The sequence below is a fragment of the Crocodylus siamensis genome, chromosome 4, assembly GCF_052110815.1.
Source record: "Crocodylus siamensis isolate JL-2025a chromosome 4, ASM5211081v1, whole genome shotgun sequence".
Classification (NCBI taxonomy): Eukaryota; Metazoa; Chordata; order Crocodylia; family Crocodylidae; genus Crocodylus; species Crocodylus siamensis.
Window position 1 is genome coordinate 93,501,945 of NC_143398.1, and position 18,796 is coordinate 93,520,740.

General features: G+C 47.3%; 1 protein-coding gene across 2 annotated transcripts; it reads right to left on the reverse strand.

Moving 5' to 3' along the window:
* Positions 1-8,033: 8,033 nt before the first annotated feature.
* Positions 8,034-18,433, reverse strand: SMIM45 (small integral membrane protein 45). Of its 2 annotated transcripts, XM_090042907.1 has the most exons (3): positions 18,089-18,433; positions 13,089-13,167; positions 8,034-12,603 (listed from the first exon to the last, which is right to left on the reverse strand). In XM_090042907.1, exon 3 carries the CDS (start codon positions 12,599-12,601, stop codon positions 12,395-12,397), a length of 207 nt encoding a protein of 68 aa, XP_089899033.1. In that variant the 5' UTR covers positions 12,602-12,603; positions 13,089-13,167; positions 18,089-18,433; the 3' UTR covers positions 8,034-12,394. The 2 variants fall into 2 exon arrangements, with proteins under 2 accessions (XP_089899033.1, XP_089899034.1); XM_090042908.1 differs by lacking the exon at positions 13,089-13,167.
* Between the last annotated feature and the right edge of the window lie 363 nt (positions 18,434-18,796).

Genomic DNA, 18,796 nt, shown 5'->3' on the forward strand with positions numbered 1-18,796 from the left:
GCATCTCTAGATGTAGCCACTTGTTTATTCAGAGGGATGTTTAACCCTTTCCCAGGCTGCTGGAGGGCTGTGCTAAGAAAGCACTAAGAATAGGCAGGGAATCCTGTAGGGGATCTGAGTCCCAAGGCTAGATTCTGGCCTCACTGACACAATGGAAAATCAGGAGCAATTCAACTGAAGCCAATCAGGTATCCCAGCCTGGGGATTTTGTCTTGGGCACCACCACTCCAGGGTATCTGGTTGCTATCCATGCTGGCCAGACACAGAAGCAGAGTGTTAGCCCGCATCCCTGGATGTGAGTATGGAGGGCAATGGAGAAGCAGAGTCTGCAGGCGAATACCTGTGTGTCAGCATGGGCAAGGAGATCTGTGTCTTTGTGTCACTGTGCATATAGTATGTCTCTTTGTGTGCCTGTAGGCATCTGTGTCTGTCTGTGCCTTTGTGCATGTGCAAGCCTGCCTGTGTCTGTGGATGAATATTGAGGTGGATGGATCTAACATGCATCTCTGTGGGGATTGCTGGGCTAGATTCTGGTTTGCCTTCCTCCTGTGAAAAGCTGGTTTGATTTTTTGACTCTGTGCTGCTCTAGTGGTGGAGACAAAAGGCATCTGAATTGGCAAAACTGACCCCTCAGGGAAATCCTCTCCCATCTGATGTAGGGTCCTCACCTACCTGACACAGTGCTGCCACTCCTCCTTGCAGCCCCTGATGCAGAGAAGTGCTGGGGGCAGAGATGAGGTGGGAGGGAGTCTGAGGACACTGCTTTCCTGCTTTTCCAGGCTGCAGTGCCATAGAAGAGCCTGTGAGCTTCTGTCACTTATACAAGGGACACATTAGGTCCTTAGGCAGCAGAGACTAAGGGGTGCTGAAAGGGCCATGACCCTGTGTCTAGCACAGGGAGGAAGGAGCAGAGAGCGGGGGGACAGCTGGCACAAGGCAGGGTGTAGAACGCTGCTAAATCAGACTGGCAGCACTTCGCATGGATTTTCCACGAGGGTAAGCAGCTGCCCACGAATCTGGCCGCTTGCGTCTGCCTGACGTCAGAGTGAATTTTGGGTCTAACTACAAATCGGATCTCAAATTGCTGCTTCAAGCATACAATGTCCACCCATCTGTCTGCGTATTTATACTACACTTGGCAGCATGCTACCTAGGCCCCACAAACAGGATTAAGGAAATTAATTTCTGCCTGACAGGGCTATGCCCTCCGTTCCTCCGACAATATCTGCCACTCTCAGGGGTGGGATTATTCCACTGTTCATTGCCTAGGGGAAGTTCTGCCAGGCTGCTGTGGCATCACCATCCTGCAGGAAGGGCCTGCTCAGAGACATCAGTTTGAAACCTGACCATAAATGCTTTTTCTCATATCTGGTGGACAGGAATTCCCTGGGAAAGGGGCTTTCCTCTGAAAGTGCGCAGGCCCCAACCCCCGAGAGATTCACCCTTGGTTTCATCAAGCGCAGGTGTCGTGATGAAGGAGCGGTGCCTGAGATAGCTGGAGCATTAGTTATTTCAATTAGCTATTTCCCTGCTTGTCACACAATCACCTAAAAAGCATCAGCTGCCTTTTCTGTTCAAGTTACCAACGCACAATCAAAAAAAAGTTTGCCCATCCCTGCTGTGAAATCCCGGCATGCACCAGGGATGGAATCCCCTTGGAGGAAGGGGTGGGCAACAAGTGCTAGCAGACTTATTTCTTGATAAGGCTTAAAAAAAACTCTTATTTTTCAAGTCATGATTGTATCTACTTTATATTGAGGGGAAAAATATAAATTGTTTATAAATGAATACTGGATGTGTTATGAAATGGTTAATCAATAGCTCTTGCATCTAACAGGATACTAGATCTCTCTGTGATAGGCAAGGAGGTATATGATGGGCAGATCAGGTCCCTGGGCAGTCTCAGAGACTAAGGGGTGTTGAGAGAGCATATCACTGTGACCCTATAACTAGCACAGGGAGGGAAGAGCAGAGAACAGGAGCCAGGTGACACCTAAGAAGCATCAACTGCATGTTATAGATAGGCAGGCAGCTATCTATAACATTTTTTTCTGATGTACTGTTTCACATGTTATTTATACCAGTAACATGTTTATCTCTTTTGATCCTTCATTAGCCCTTTAGGTACTATGTATAAATGTACCGTTAATATTATGAAGTGTGATTAAAAAATATCAAAGGAAGGAAAATCTTCCAGAAGAATCTGACAAAGAAACAACCAACTGGCCCCATGCCGGCAGTATTTCTTGCTCCAGCAGGATTGTGTGGTAGCTGGGACATCAATATGCAAAACATTATAAAGTCAGGATATGATTCCACGAACTGTGAACATGTCAAACAGTTCTCTCTTCCCTTTTATTTCCTTCATATGTCCCCATGTTTCAAGAAAGGCCCCCTCACCCCACTCTCCCTCCAAACCCAACTGAATCTAGTTCCCTTCTTTGGACTTACATGCTGACCCAGCTGTGCCCATAACACTAGGCATTGTGGTATCTGCTGCAGAGAGCTGCCCCCTCAGAGCCTTCCTCTCCGGACACAACTTAAAAACAGGGCTTGGCATCCTCTCACTGCCAGCAAGCCCTGGGGGAGCTTCTGTGCTATGGTGGTCACTGTACTGAATGGCAGTCGCATGGTCCTCTTTATCCACTGCTGTCATGGATGGGTCCATGGGATGTGGCACAGGAGGAAGCGGAGAAATAGGGGCCAAACACCTCCGGAAGCGTGGGCCAGAGTGTAGCAAAGCGGTAGGCATCTCTGAGCCTGGTGCTAGGGCACTGTTTTGTCTGATGTCCATTCTCATCTTCATGCAGCTAAGGGGTATCCGCTGGGGCAGTGTTGGTAACCCTGGTAATGGCTGCAGACATGGCAAAGGCACCTCCCCTCTTCCTAGTGCTTCCTTCCCCAGCGGAGCCTGGAGCTCCCTCCTCATTGTGCCTGGTGAGAGGCGACACCGGTCAGGTGCAGGGTCACAGCTGCTGCGGCGAAGCGTTAGTGAGATGGCGGTCAGTTTCCTGGGTGCCAAACCATTGGCTGCTGTCCATGGTTGGGCTTTGGAGACAGCAGGGAGAGGGCATGGGATGGGCAGCTCCACTCTGCTCTGCTCCTTGGAGCTTCCAACTCTGCAGCTGGGCTTGGTGCTTGGTCTCCCCTTCACAAGGGGGATTGGCCGGGTGGCATCCTGGCTGGAAGAGTCCAGGCGGATTTCTTTCCTCAGCACAGGACTGAGAGGCACCAGTCCCCCACTTCCCATGGGCCGGACAGACAACCCTGGGATGCGACTGGGGCTGGAAGCAGCTCCCAGAGTGGGATTATATTTGCGGACCCTGTGAGGGGAGGAAGCCAAGTCCTTGTCCATCCCAAACTCTTGGTACTTCTATGTTTCCTAGAGAAACAAATTCAAAGGAAGCATCAGTCTCCATCTGCATAGCAGAGCAGATTAATGCTACTGGCAAGGCCTGGGCTGGCTGGACCAAATAGGCAAGGTCATCACTTATCCCTCCACATACTGCCCTCTACCAGGACACCTCAACCCTGCCTTGAAGAATGACAACTACAGGGGCTGTAAACTGACCTGCTTCTGGGCATGCACTAAGCAGCAGCTAGGGTCAGGAAGAAATTCCCCCAAGCCCACCAGAATTATCCAGCAGTGTTCTTCGGGGTTACTTTGCCTTTTTTGTAGTATCTCCCCAGGATACTGAACTAGCTGGCCAGAGCAAGGACAGCCTCAGATGTAAAGTCCTGAACAGCTCAAGGAAGTCTCAGATTTCCCCCACTCTTTGGCCTCTTGATGCAGCTCTCAGAAGAGAATTGTACAATGAAGGAGAAAGGTAAGAGCTTACCTGGCTCTTGGAGAGCAGTGACTGTGATGGCAGCTTGTCAGGTCTATTCCACGTCTACAAGAGGCGGCAGTCTATCCACAAATCTCCCACAGACTGTTGGTTCCAGGTGGGAGGCTTTAACTACATCAGCACCTGCTGGGAGCACTGACCAGAAGGCAGCCAGGCCTCCTGGCTTCCTCTCTATCTGAAGTAGGCACAAAGAAGGGTTCAGACCCTTTCCACTTTCTACCCATCCCTCCTGATGTCTGCACCTTCTCCTTGTCTCTCCTCATTCTAGGAGATTTTTCCCAGCTTTGTTCAGGGCAGAAGTGGGAGCAAGAGAGTTGGAGAGCTCCAGACGGACACAGCTGGCCCCAGCAGCCAGAGGGAGTGGGCAGGGAGTGAATGAGAACAGTCATGAAATGCCAGGCTAGGAAATGAAAAACAAGGACAAGGGAATCAAAAGGGCTTTGGGTCACATGAGTATATTAGCGACTGGCATTTCCACAGAACATCTTTCAGCTGCAGGCTACAAAGCTTTTTATAGGCCAGCTTCATAAGGCTGGCTCAGCCACTAACTGCAACCACTTCTGGGGTGTAGTAGGTAAAATACATTGAAACAGGAAGAGGAATTCTTCCTGTATCAGCTCTGAAGGAGAAGGCACTGTTTTGGAGTACTGCAAGTCCCTGCCCAAGGAGAGAATGGGGAGCAATGTTTCTTCACCACACATGCACTCCCCTTACTTCCACCTCTGCTAGGGAGGGACATGGCAGCTCCTCTCTGGCAGCAGTGCTGTCCAGCAATTAGAATTGGACCTGGTTCAACAGAGACTAAAGGAGAATTTTTAGAGCATCAGAATGTACTGGTCAAAGTTAGAACAGAGCCAGGACAGCAGGGTTGACACTTGTTCGCACAAATTTGGTCACAGGGTCTTTAATGGGTGTGAGAAGTTCAGGGCCTTGGCTTTACCTCTCTTTTGAAAGATGGGTGCCTCTGTCAGCACTGCATTACCTAGAAACATGGTGGGACATTGCTAAAGTACTAGCATAGGTCACCTGCTGAGCTCCTAGCACTGCTTTCTGCTGCATTTGGGTTTTCTGGCCAAGAATATTTGAAGATCTGAAGATTTTCTAGCCAAGAACTGGTCAGACCCAGCCCTGCTTGAGTTATGAGCATGTCACACGCCAGAAGTCCAGGGTTATGCTTTCTAACTCTAACTATGCTCTTAACAAGTAAGAGAAGCATTGGCTTTCATCCCTAATTCTCACTGGGCTTGTCGACATGTGGCCCTCTTAAGCAGGATTAGCCTAAAATTGCCATTTTTAAGGTGCGTTAAGGTCTCCACTGCTGTTATAGGGACTTCTTTCTGGCAATGTTATGGCCAGATTCAATGTGTGAACCTGAGACATGGTTCTTCATCAAAGGGGAAGGTCAGGCTTTCCTGTCTCTGGTTGCATAGCATTCCTGGGAACTGACAACAACTTCCCCCAAAGTCAGCAGGACCTCAGGACTGAAAAGGCATGGGATGCTAGGGACCAGGACTGAGGTCTCCAGGCACTGGCATACCTGTATGAATGGAGGCTCCCCAGAACTGGAATAGGAGACCAGTATGAAGGCACCCCAGAAAAAGTTCCAGATGATGCTTAGCATATGTTTAGCAGGAAATGTTGACATGCATTGCCAGAGCTGTGTGTGCTGAGCTTGACATGCATAAGAGGAGGTGCTGCAAGACAGGATTCATGTGGATTGACTGAGATGTGTAGTGAGATTCCCATTGCTGGAACAGCAGCAAGTGCAGCTGGTTTGGTATCCAGCAGCTGTGCAGGTGGTGGTCATAACTATATTCCCTATCCTTGAGGATAATCCTGCTCAGCTTGGACTTGGTCTGGCTTTTCAGCTCCTGTTGGCTTGGCTCCTCCTTCAAGCATTATGTCTTGCTAGGGGGTAGCCTTAAAGTCTCAGTTGAGAGTCCTGAACCATTTCCAGCCTTCAACCTACTTGCAGTAATTAAGAGAAACATCATTATCCCCTCTCCCACCCACAGCCAGTGTTTACAGGACACAAGAGCAGCAGGGGGTGGAACAATGAGCTGTCTGTGGAAGGCCTGAAAGGCGTAGAATCCTAGCATTACATCCATTCCTGCCCTATGACCCAGCACATTCTTGCCTCCCTAACCCTGTCATTCCCAGACAAGGCTGAGTCCACTCACACATCTTATCCCAAGAGGTCTGGGGTCTTCAGAGATAGGTGAAATGACAAAAGACATGCTGTACTTCTATGCATCTACAGACTTGCCTCTGCTTGCTATATTAGTGAGATGGCAGGTTTCTAATAATTGACGGAATAATTATAATAAACAGAAGAACAATTTGGTGAAAAAGTTCAAATTGTTTCTGCTTCATAGGAGTCAAAATGGAACAATTTTGCAGTTTTGCAAAAATGTTCTTTTTTAGCAAAAATGATTTTAACATTTCAAAAAAATCGTTGCTATTTCATTGTCAGCCTCTCTCCTGCTCCTTTTTTAAAATCATATCAAATAAAATGAATTATGCCAGTGGTAATTTAATGTGTGTGTGTGTGGGGGGGTGTTGTTTACTTGTCCCCCTTCTTTTCCTTTGCTGCTTTATAATTTTTTGCCATTTCATCAAATTTGGACAAATTGAAGAGTAGCAGAGTTACAAAATTTCATTTTGCTATAACTTCCAAAGTGGAGGAAATTTTGAAAAACTACAAAGTGGTAAGAAAAAAAATGGAAATGGTGGGGGAAAACTCCCAGACACTATTCATTCTAGTGTACTTACTGGCAAACAGGAGGAAAGGGAAAGTGAAAAATGAAGTCCCTGAAAATCTGTTAACACAAAAGATGCTTGGGTCCTTCTCCTCCTCCTCCCTACTTTTTTTGTGACTTCGGTCTTAGGGTCAGAATGATATAACATGTGGAGGAAGGGTCAAATAGGATTGCACTCAGGTGCTTCAATCCACTTAAGCATCAAGTAGGTAGAATAGGATCTGGCCCTAAAAGTGAGATAGGCCTTGAATATTTGAATTTACAGTAGACTACCACTTGAAAAAGGTGACCACAGATAAAACAATACTAGTATAAACCACTGGCTTTCTCTCAGAATCATAGAAATTCAGAATCAGAAAAGACTTGTAGATGGTCTAGGATTATTCCTAATACTATGTCATCTTCTCTGGTGTTTTATCCAGTTTAGTTACAAGTATTCCAAATGTCCAGCTTACTCCTCCTTCCCTTAGAAGAATCTTCTTTAGTTGAACAGATCCCACTGTGAGGAAACATGTCCTGCTATTCAGCTAGCATTTCCCTTTTGCTTAATTATGATAAGGTACTGAATCCAGTAAGATAGCAAATGGTGCTGCTTTGAATATATATATCTACAGACTAGTCCTTGCAGGGACAGATCTAGGATTTGGCAAAGGGCAATGCAGAAGCAGCAACTGTGTGGCATGGGCGGTGACATCTGCTACTCTCAGCCTGTTTTCATCACTTACCTACCAGTGTGAGCAGACTGTGCCATGGAGTTTCTGGGTCTTTTTTAAAGTCCCAAAAGCAGGTAAGAATCCCCCATCTTTCCCTCCATGCAGAAAATTGTGCGTCTCATTCCTAACCCTGCTCCCCTGCCTGCTGATTCTCCTTTCCCTGCTGTCCTAGGATTCAGGAAGCTTCAGAGCTGTTCCTGCTTGCTCCAGCTAGGCTGCAAGACAGCTGGGCTCAGCTGAGACAGCAACAGCAGCAAGAGTGATGCTGGGTCCCCACAGGAAGATGCATGGAGGGGGAACTTTCCACCCATTGCTGCTGTTGTCTTCCCAGCTGAGCCCAACCCTCATGCAGTGGCTCTGAAGTTTCCCCCACCCTGGGGACAGCAGGGCAAGCAGCAGCAACAGCACACAAAGGAGCAGGGAAGGGAAAGAGATGTACCTCTGAGCGCAGAGGGGTGGGGATGGGAATTCTCACTTGCTTTTAGGGCTTAAAAAAATTCCCCAGAGGCTCCCCTGGGGTGATCCAGTCAGAAATGGGGGCAGAGGCCTGCAACCACCCCACTTTAGATTCACCCTGAGCACTTGCCTGCTGTTTTGAACTGTCTGCCTAAACTCCCAGAAGGATTCCAAAGAGAATAAAAGACACCCCAATATACAGTGTTAAAAAAAACTTATGGAGAACAATAAAGCACTAGAAAACTCAGCTTGCTATCCACATTTTATTTCTATACAGTAGGATTTTGACTCTATTGACAATAAAGTATTAAGTCACAGTGGAAAACACCTGGCTGTTAACATCAATTCCAACAAGACAGGACAGTGCAAAACATAAGTTGACGGAAAAATAGTTTGCAAAACGTCAAATAAAGCTGTAGAGCTTGTGTATGTTCCCACCTTGGCTCTGGGGATAAAGATGGGGTACCAAACACACACAAATATCAAAGATATTTGAGACAAGAGATACTTACTAGGTCACATCCCCCTGCCCACATAGGATTCTCCTGTATGGCATTGTCCTCCAATGCCCAGCCTGGTCTAGCTTTACATGTCCCACCATTTCTTTTGTGAGATCATTCCAAAGTCAGATAGATTCTACTGTTAGGACATGTTTTCTGTTCAGTCCCATTCAGTCAATTTTCTTTCATTCAGTTTCATTCAGTGAATCCTGGGCCTGGGGAAGGAGTTAAACACTTGTGAAAGAACACACACAACACCACAGAACAGGAAAAAAGTCCAGAGACAGAGGGGACAGATCATTCAGCCAAGTCTCTACCCCATTATGACCTTGCATCTTGCAAAGTTTCCTAGAGAGTAGGGCTTGGGAGGATTCCTCTGCAAGCCAGTCTGGGCATGCATGTAGGGCTTCCCCACATGCTGTGGGGGCAGTGACAGACATTCGTTCTGCCTGTCACATCCCACAGAGACTTGGCACAAATCGCAGTCACTCATTTCATTATTTCTCCTTTTGGCTCAGCTTATGAAAATAGATTTTGTGCTGGGGAGACATGAGAGAAACAGCAGAGCTCATGCTGATGACAGGCCCACAGACTAATATCCTCCATTCTTTCCTCAGGACAGGTATGGCATTGCACAAACTTCTCTTTGACACTGTCCCATCACGTCCTGCTGGGGGCATTCTGCCTGGCCTGGAGGGATTACCTCCAGCAGGAAAAGATGAGGGTCTGGTTTCTATGGTAGGTCAGACCACTGACAACATGTACATAGGTGGCTGGACCCACACCCAGCTATTTTGGAAGGACAGGCTGGACCTGTGGGGTAACCAGACTTCACAGAGCAATGGCGATGCTTTGAGAAAGGAACTGGGAACATCAGAAAGGTATGTCTGTGTGAGTGCATGTGCACATGCATATAAGAGAAATTTTGTTCTTCTCTGGGTCTTTCCAAACCATGGAACCTTGATTTTATAGAAAAATTTTAACTTGTCCCTGACATCTCTGAGCTCCAGTCCTCAAGTACAAAGCTTTTATTGCTATCCCGGTGCTCAGCCTGGGGTCTATTTGCATTGCTGGCCCACCCATTAGTTAGAACAGTCAAGGCCCAGGAAACAGGTCTCCAAGCTGACACTCAGAGACTATGGCTATTTTAGTGAGTGACTCATGGGCAACAACTGTGGCCAATGTGATAGAGGGCTGCATTTGTCTTAAGAAACAAAACAGCCACACAATACTATGTGATGCTTCTTTGTAACAGCTGCAGCCTCACAGCTACAATCCACCCAGGGAGCAAAGCACATGGGAATACTCACAAGCTTGAACTTAGATCTTTACTTTGAGACCTGAAGCAGCAAGGTACTTAAAAATGGGGCTAATTTGCAGCATGTGAATAGTCCCATGTCCTTCAGCATTTTGCTGAATCAGGGCCCAGTTTGTGACAAAGACACCTATGCAACATATAACTATGTTTTTGGTTCATTATAAGGACCCTCAATTCATCCCATGCATGAGTTGAAGATGGACCCCAGTGGGTCCTACTGATTTGGATGTGCATGATGATGACATTTACTGTGGTGCAGGCAAATGCAAATGGTCAATAAAGGCTAAAGACATTTGTCGCACGTTCAAAACTTACACCAAAGCCCATAGTAAGCAACTGTCAATCCTCTGGATCATAAGGTATGCATAAGAGGTCTGTCTATTCAGGTGCCCGATGAATCTGCTTGTATGGAGTACTGCGACCATCACACCAAGTTCTTCAACGTGTATGCCTAGGCAAGAGTGGAGGAGTGAAGGCCACCCAAGACCTACCATCCCCCCTTTAAACCATTGAAACAGAATCCAAAGACTAGACTGAGTCCAGATGTTCAGTGCCTTGATGGCTGTAGCTTCTGCCAAAGAGCAACAGATAAGAACTGCTGCTGATTGCCTACTGCATCAGCGAGGGCGTGTTCCTGTCAGGGTGATGTCCCTTAGCCTTTCTCCAACCAAGGAGTACCCACAAGGCAGTGGGGACTACCAAAGCTATTACTGCTAATATTAATGCTATCCTCAGACATCTATCAACGTTATCTCCAGACACCCATCAATGGCCTGTCACCCACTTAAATCATCATAGTTTTTTTCCCCCTCAGTTACTGTATGAAGGATTAGAGCACACTATGTCCTAGAGACTATACACACTGGGAGCTGGCTGCAGAGCCAAAATGAGGGAAGAAACCAGTTTCCCCAGCCTGAATCCATTGCCTTCAGCTGCCCAGTGGAGTATGGCACTGAACTACCACCACAAGGGCAGTCTGATAGTATGGAATGTATTGAAGTATGTGCAAAATGGCAGGACAAGGTGGGTGCCGAGCATCTGAAGTGTACAGCAACGTGCGCATTACGAGAATCTGGAATGTTCAGAAGGGGCCTGCTAGGGGACCAGTGGCGTGTTATCTCTTCACAGGTGTGTGTAGCAGAGGATGGCAGTGGCTGAGCTGCACTGGCATACAATACACTGGCAGTGGTTGTGTAGGGAAATGGTGCTGCACAGAGCGCACACACTCTGATGGGTCAGCCATGGTGTTTTGTTACTTTATATAATGTGGAGTGAATGCAGTGGGGGAAGCAGTTGCATGTTAGCATAGTACGTGAGAAGTAATAACAGCCACAGGGATAGAAAACTCTGTGTAATATTGAGCAGTGCCCTAATAGAGCCCACATTAAGGGCTCTGAATTCAACATTGTTATCTGTTATGATTTGCCAGCAGCTAGCAACAAGGGGAAAAGTGTTGGGTGCTCCACTTCCCCACATTTTTTTATAGTGGTTTGGCAACACATCAACCCGAGGGAGGAGCAGAGGCAAGTGCAAGCACAGAGAATATAAACACGGTTTGCTGTATACAGAATACAGGTGGGCTTCAGAAAGCTTAGTCATTGGAACAGTTCCTTCTCAACCTGTCCAGCTAAGTGTCCCTTATTGGAGATGCATGCGGGTGAGGCTGTAAAGATATTTCACAGCTTCCAGCACTGACTGCAGTCATGGCGGAGCAGCACCAGACCCAGTGCACTGAGCAATTCACTTCAGAAAACACTCTCGCTACCAAGGGCTGCAGGAGCACTCAGAACATAGAATCCTGGACTCCTGCATCCTCAGCAGGTGCAGAAGATTCAATGACTGCTAAGGGATCCACTCAACCTTTTGTGATAAATCCCAGTGTCGCAGGTCACGGAGAGATGCAAGGGATTCCCTGCTAGACAATGGATCCATACAGATTGCTTTACCTGAAATTTTTAGATGAGTTTAGCGCTCATGAAAATACCAGACGTACAGCCCTGGGGACTGAAGCCCTCTGTCCCACAAACAGATACCACATACTCATCAGCCATATGATCTTCCCTCACCCTGTCTCAATCCTGACCTCCCGTGATTGCTGCTAGCAGTGAGAAGGGGGTTCAGTCTCCAGGGCTCAGTCAGCCCTTGGCCTGACTGCCAAGACAGTCAGCAAAGTTGCCAGTTTAGTGCCAGTGGTGATTTCTCTGAAATGCACTTCTCTACATGAGAAAGTGGGCTGAGACCCACCAAGTTCAATTCATGTAAAATCACCAGGGGCATCAGATGGGAATAACTTTCAGACTCGGCCAAACAGAGCTAGATCTAATCCAGTGATTTAGGAGTAAAAGGTTCCATGTCCTGTCACCCCTGGGTCCCCCTGCAGAGACTTTTCATTTTACAGGTTATGAGTAGGTGCAGAGGATCCTTAACTGAATAAAGAATAGTACAGAGCTTTTGTCATTCATGGATCCACAAATTTGAGTCAAAGGAAGGTGCAAGACATCCTTTGCTGACTAATGGACCATGAACATGTTGTTTAGGGTTGACCCTGTAAATCCTGAGTTAGCAGTAGTGCACACACTTTGCTTTAGAAATGCAGAAGAGGAAAAAGGTGACAGACCCAGGTCAGCAAAGAATGATGTGAGAGCTCACCACCCCACTCCAGTCAGTGTACATCAGAAGATCCTCCTAAGTGAATTGAAACATACATCCAGCCCAGGACTTGTTAGCTACTGGCTGCACAAAAAAGGGTTTGCTTGACTTAGTTTCTCAAAACACTCCACATGCCCTTCTAAGCAGATTATTACACCTCAGGCACTCCAAAGGCGAGGTTATCCCGAATCATCAGGGTTTTCCGAAGGTCTCGTTCCATTATTGGCCTCTGTGTCCTCCACTTGTGGGCCTCCTGCAGCCCAGGCTCAAAGTAGTATATGCAAGCTCCGAAGCCCACCAAGATGAGAATGGAGATCATTAGATACACCGGCACGAACCAATCCAAGAAATGAGGCATGACTGCCAGAGGAAGGAGAGAGAAGCAAATGTAGTTGGATTAAGGTCAGTGTCAATATGAAAATCTCTACCATGCTTCCTGATATGTAATTGTTATTTCACCAAAAGGGTCCCATGCCTCTCCAGCTTTGCTTGATTTCTTATTGCATCAGCTTTAAAGCTCAGCGTTGCCCTAGTTTAATGCTTAGCAATGCTCCACTCCAGCCTAGTTCAATGCCCTCCTTAGATGCTATTTGGCACTGTACCCTGGAGGGTACAGAGCCAACTGATGCCCCAGACCACTGGCCTAGACCCATCTAAATGGAACTGAGACTTTTCACCAAAGAAGCCAAATTTCCTTTATTTTATTCAGGTTTATAATGTCTGCTTTTCGTTCCTTTTGACTGCGGTCTCAGGTGTTAAACCTTTTGCCAGCTGCACTGCATCTAAAGTTATTTAAAAATTTCACAGAATGCCCTTCAACAAAGTAGGCCCCAAAAGTGACTTACCTTGAACAGTTGGGTTTTTTTCTCGTCAGACTTCACACACAATCCAAGAGTGATGCTTCTCTTTCAAACCAGTGTAGCCCTGCGAAAGCCAGATGCAAAATCCTACCCAGGCCTTCAGCACAAATTAGCTCCTTGGCCTCTCTCTTGGCCAAGAGCTGACTGGGTGACAGAGACCAAACCCTCCTTCTCTGCCTTCCCATTGGAGTGATGCATGTTGGCAGGAAAAGGTGAGAAAATGTCTGCTTGACCACTATCTGCTACCAAGGGACATTTGTGTCAAGGCTTAAAACACAGTCCAGGCTTTTTGATTCCAGCCCTCCCCAAAATACCTCCCTGCTGTTTCAAAGACAGGTGTAAATTCAGGAGCCCAAATTCCTAAACAGGTTCAACCTCCACTTTTCCTGAAAACAATGGGAACTGCATGTATGTCAGGTCTGAGCTGTGCACAGACAGCATTTGGTTATGTTTTCACTTCTGACTACTGTAGGCTTTGGTGACCAAAACAAAAACCCTCAGGCCTGGAAGAAGAGGCTTTGAAAACAAGGCAAACAGAGAAATGTTCAGCATTTGGGCACAAGTCACAGCAAAGGGCAATTTTGCATGGATTTTCAAGAGCACCCAGCATCACCCTCCTTCTGCAGTCACCAAAATCAGTGGTGAAATGCTTGCACACTGGCCGAACACAGCTCCCATGGAGTCAAAGTTGAGCACTTGTGTAAATCCCACCTCTAATAGAGAGTCTTACTATTCTATGAGCTTCACCCCTTCACTGTTAGTTGGTGGGAGAAAGTTGCCCTCTACTCTTGTACCTACTGCAGCCCATTATTATCTCTCATGTCCCTACACCAAATCACCTGAGACATCCTCTGTTCCTAGCCCAACAGCCTGCTGCCTGTCCTTTTCTTAGTTTGTTAGTACTCCTCCAAACATATATCATGCCCTGTGATACAGTGATGTAACACCATTGCACCCTACTCAACGATGTGTTACTCTTCATTAACGATGTGGACATTGGAGTTAGGAGTGGACTGGCCAAGTTCGCCGATGACACCAAACTTTGGGGCAAAGCATCCACGCCAGAAGATAGGCGGGTGATCCAGGCTGACCTGGACAAGCTCAGCAAATGGGCAGACGAGAACCTCATGGTGTTTAACACCGAAAAATGCAAGGTTCTCCACCTTGGGAGGAAAAACCTGCAGCTTCCTTATAGGCTTGGCAGTGCTACGTTGGTTAGCACTACAGAAGAAAAAGACTTGGGGGTCATCATTGACCACAAGATGAACATGAGCCTGCAATGCTATGCGGCGGCTAGTAAAGCGACCAAAACGCTGGCTTGCATCCATAGATGCTTCTCGAGCAAATCCCGGGACGTCATTCTCCCCTTGTACTCGGCCTTGGTGAGCCGCAGCTGGAGTACTGCATCCAGTTTTGGGCTCCACAATTCAAAAAGGATGTGGAGAAGCTTGAGAGAGTCCAGAGGAGAGCCACGTGCATGATCAGAGGTCAGGAAAACAGATCTTACGATGACAGGCTGAGAGCCATGGGACTCTTTAGCCTGGAAAAGCGCAGGCTCAGGGGTGATCTGATGGCCACCTATAAGTTTATCAGGGGTGACCACCAGGATCTGGGGGAACGTTTGTTCACCAGAGTGCCCCAAGGGATGACGAGGTCGAACGGTCACAAACTCCTGCAAGACCGTTTCAGGCTGGACATAAGGAAGAATTTCTTTACTGTCCGAGCCCCCAAGGTCTGGAACACTCTGCCAGCGGAGGTGGTTCAAGCACCTACATTGAACACCTTCAGGAGTAAATTGGATGCTTATCTTGCTGGGATCCTATGACCCCAGCTGACTTCCTGCCCTTTGGGCAGGGGGCTGGACTCGATGATCTCCCGAGGTCCCTTCCAGCCCAAATGTCTATGAAATCTATGAAATCTAGAAGGACAGCATCTGAATTTCCCCAGCATCCTTCGTATCTGAAAAGGAAGCAAGAATCCCTCTCTCTTGCACTGTTGCGTCATCCATATCCTCTGATCCCGCTGTTAGGCCTTCTTTAACTGTTTTGCTTGTAACACATTCAGTCTATGGATGTATTAAATGATCTTACCCATGAAGGGAGGTAGGTTGAAAACCAGATGTCATACCGTTGGGATTTTATGAAAGCGTTTACAAAACCCCTCCTGAGAAGCCAGTCCCAAAGATATGCTAAAATTATTCTCTCTGCTGGATCTGGTTGCCAGTAACCACAGGGTTGTGAGTAATTATTACAGATAATTTAGGAATAAGGTTGCAACTGAGACTATCTAAAAGAAATTGAAGCTGAAGATCAGTGTGATTTTTGGTAACAGTGAGCTCTGCTGTATTAGACTACATAATTGTTTCCCATGGCAAGGTGGCAGAAGCCTTATCACCGAGTTACTCAAAACTGATTAGACAAAGCACTAGAGAATGTGCTGTATTGAACAATTCTCTAGCAGCTGCAAGCGGAGAAAGGGATAAGATATGACCTGGCAGATTGCTTCCATCTCCAGTTTCTATGACAAGGGTTAGTTGGTTTGGTATCCGATTAGCTGATTTCATACAGATCTTGCTGATTGTTTATATTCAAGCAATGGATGCGATCAAATTTAATCAGAAGCAAGCATGTGGAACTAATCTGTTTGTTCCCCACCCAGTCTGCCTACTGAATCCCCCCAGCAAAAAAAGAGCCTCCTACTTGCCCGCTAACAGACTATCAGCAGGAAATGTGAGAGTGAACATGGCATTCATTTCAACCCTATCAATTACAATTTTGGTCACCTCAGATTCACAAGATTAGGTCTCAAATTACACGCAATTCTTGCATGTTTGCGCAGGGATAAACAATGAATTGTCAGACCTGGGGCTGGGAAGGAATCTCTCCTCCTTCTGCTTATTGGCTGAGACCTGGGTATTTTATCTATTTCCCTCTAGAGCCTTGTTCAAGGTGGGGAGAAAGCAGATGGATTCATCTCACATAGACTCTCCTGGATTCTAGTCCTGCCCATTGTCTTCTGTCATGTTTCTATAAATTGACCTTTGTGCAGCTTCCTTGCCATCCCTTTTCCTTTGTTAAGTCCTTGAGGAGATCTTCCTTTGCTTTCAAATGATTGACACTTCCCCCTTGCTAGGTCCACTTTCCTTCTAACTGAGAATAAACTAGCCAGAACCCCATGCAGAGCCTCTTAGCATCAGCCAATGCAAGAAAACATTCAACAGCCTGAGGCATGACTCTCTTCATATCCTGGGACAGAATATGCTGCCTCTGAAGTGCTATCATCAGCCTAATTTCTGGATGCCTCATATAGATCACTTGACCAAAAAAAAAAACCAGCACGATGACAGCAGATCTCTTGTGGAGAGGAGAGAGCTTGCAGCTCAAAACAGATTGTCATCTGTCCCCCAGCCTACAGTAAAGGATGACAGAGCACCTCATGGTGGGGGAAGGAATCAGGCCTCTGTGCTAGGAAACCTAGCTCAGGCTGGGGCTTGAAATGTGAAAGAAGACTCCCCTAAACTAGCTGCTTCTTTATCCACCCTCTCTCAGCAATACCAGTGCTTTCAAACATGGATTATGGCATTAAAACCCCTTCTTAGGCATAACACATGCACCTGTATTCTCTGCCATAGCCACTTAACTGAGCAATCCAAGGGAGGACATGCCCACTAGGACCAGTTCCTAAAGGTGTCAGGAGGCATGGCATAGAGCCATGAGCATTTTATGCTAAGAAGTGACACCAGCGGGCAAACAGAATGGCAGCTAAAGCAGAAGAACCTGACCGGCAGCTACTGCAAGATCCCGAGGGTGGGTATAGGATGGTTGGGCAACTCCCCCGTTAATTTGCCTTCAAAATATGAAAGTGAAGTTACAGTCCAAAAAGTGACACGGCATGAATGGCCCACACCATGCCCAATTTCCCCTCTCTCAGTTCTTGAAGACCCAATATATCCCAGGCTCACTGATTAATAGATTGATTTTTCTATCTGTTTGGCATGTGCAGCCCAACACAACTTTAAAATTCCCTCTGCTTCTTCTCCATTTGGTACATAACACTGAGGACTTAGAAAAGGGATCCCAGCTGAACATATTGCTGACAAGACATGAGGTGGATTGGAACCCAGCTCCTGCTCCGGTAGCACTCAGCTCTGCAGGGGCAACAGTGTTCAGCACTTATCAGGGACAAACAGATTTGACTGGAAGAACAGGATTCTGATTAGAGCAGGTGTCAGTTTCAACCAAGACTGTGTTGATATGAACCCCACTCTACGCCTTGCTGTGTTCATGTTTCCAAAGCTTCTTTTTCTAACTTTAGTTACTTTCGTGCCTTCTTAAAGGTGAAAAAAGTCAGCCCCATTACAGCTGAAATTCCAGTTACCTTCTCTCAAAGGTGCTCCAAATCTTTTAAATACCCATCACACCCAGTCACTTGCACCACTCCTCCCAGTATCTTTTGTGCTGGTTACTAAGGCAGCTCAAGCTATGCCCCTGATAGCAGATTGCAAGGGTGCCCCCATCAAGTACCAGGCACAAGTGACTGGGCAAAATCTATTTTGGCAGAAGTCCTGGAGCAGAAAATGGGAATGAGCTCGCAAGGGTCTCACACACTCGGCAGCAAGCTGCCTTCCATTGCATCGGCTTAGTTTGAGTGAGTGACAGCTTGCGAGCACATGCAGAAGACTAGTTTATGGAAGACCCTAGGAGCTAGATACACTGGCACATGCCATTAGCGGCAAGCAATATTAGCTTGACCCTTCCAGGACTAGGTTCAGTAGGGGTCAGATTCCTAACTGTGGTTCCAAAATGGGAGCCGGACTCATCTGAAGCATCAGACATCAGTCTAGGACATCTTAGATTCAGGGGAACTTACAACTTGGAGCAATGAGCTAGCAAAACCAGGCGCAGGGTGTCAGACGGGGCGCTGCTAGCCTGAGCACCACTTGAAAGGTCTCTGCACTGCTAATCATCCTAGGACATGCTACCTACCTCGCTCCCCACACGTGAGCTCCTATGGGATGATGCTGCTGCTGCTGCTGCCTTCCGTATCTGTTGCAGCTGAGCACAAGTCTTATTTCCCACAGAGAAATCCCGAGCTGTCCTCTCTCATGACACTGCTGCTTGTGTCGGGTGAAGAGACCCAAAGAAGAGAGGCAATGAAGCAGTCCAGGAGATGGGAGCAGGGAGAGAAGAGCAGCTTGCTGCCGGCTGCTGCTGTGCACGTGCGCGAGGAGGGCAGGAACCTAGGCACTCTGCCTCACCTACCACTGCTGCTGCAAAAGACCCCCATCTCCCTCTCATACATGACTCTGAACTGGTTTCCCTCCAGCCTCCCCAGGGCTCAGGGAGCCCCCCCACTTCACCCTCTCCAGAGGGGAGGGACCTTCACCAACCAATCAAAATGCCATTTAGGCTGAGCACTTTATATCAGCTATTGCCATGGCAACAAGCCCAGGGAGCTCATCACCAGTGCATGTGGTACAGAGAGAAATTGTGGGGGGGAGAGATGCTCTAAGCCCCGAAGCCCTGGGAGTTGTTTCAACCTCCCCCTGGATCCCAGCCTAGGGCAAGGGGGTGGGCACAGCCTGGGGCTGGACCGGGATTGTTTTTAAATCTGAAAGCAATCCTTCCTGATTATTACCTTGTGCCAGGGGAGTTTTAGCAAGGAGGCAGAGGACCTGGCTGCAAAGAATGGGG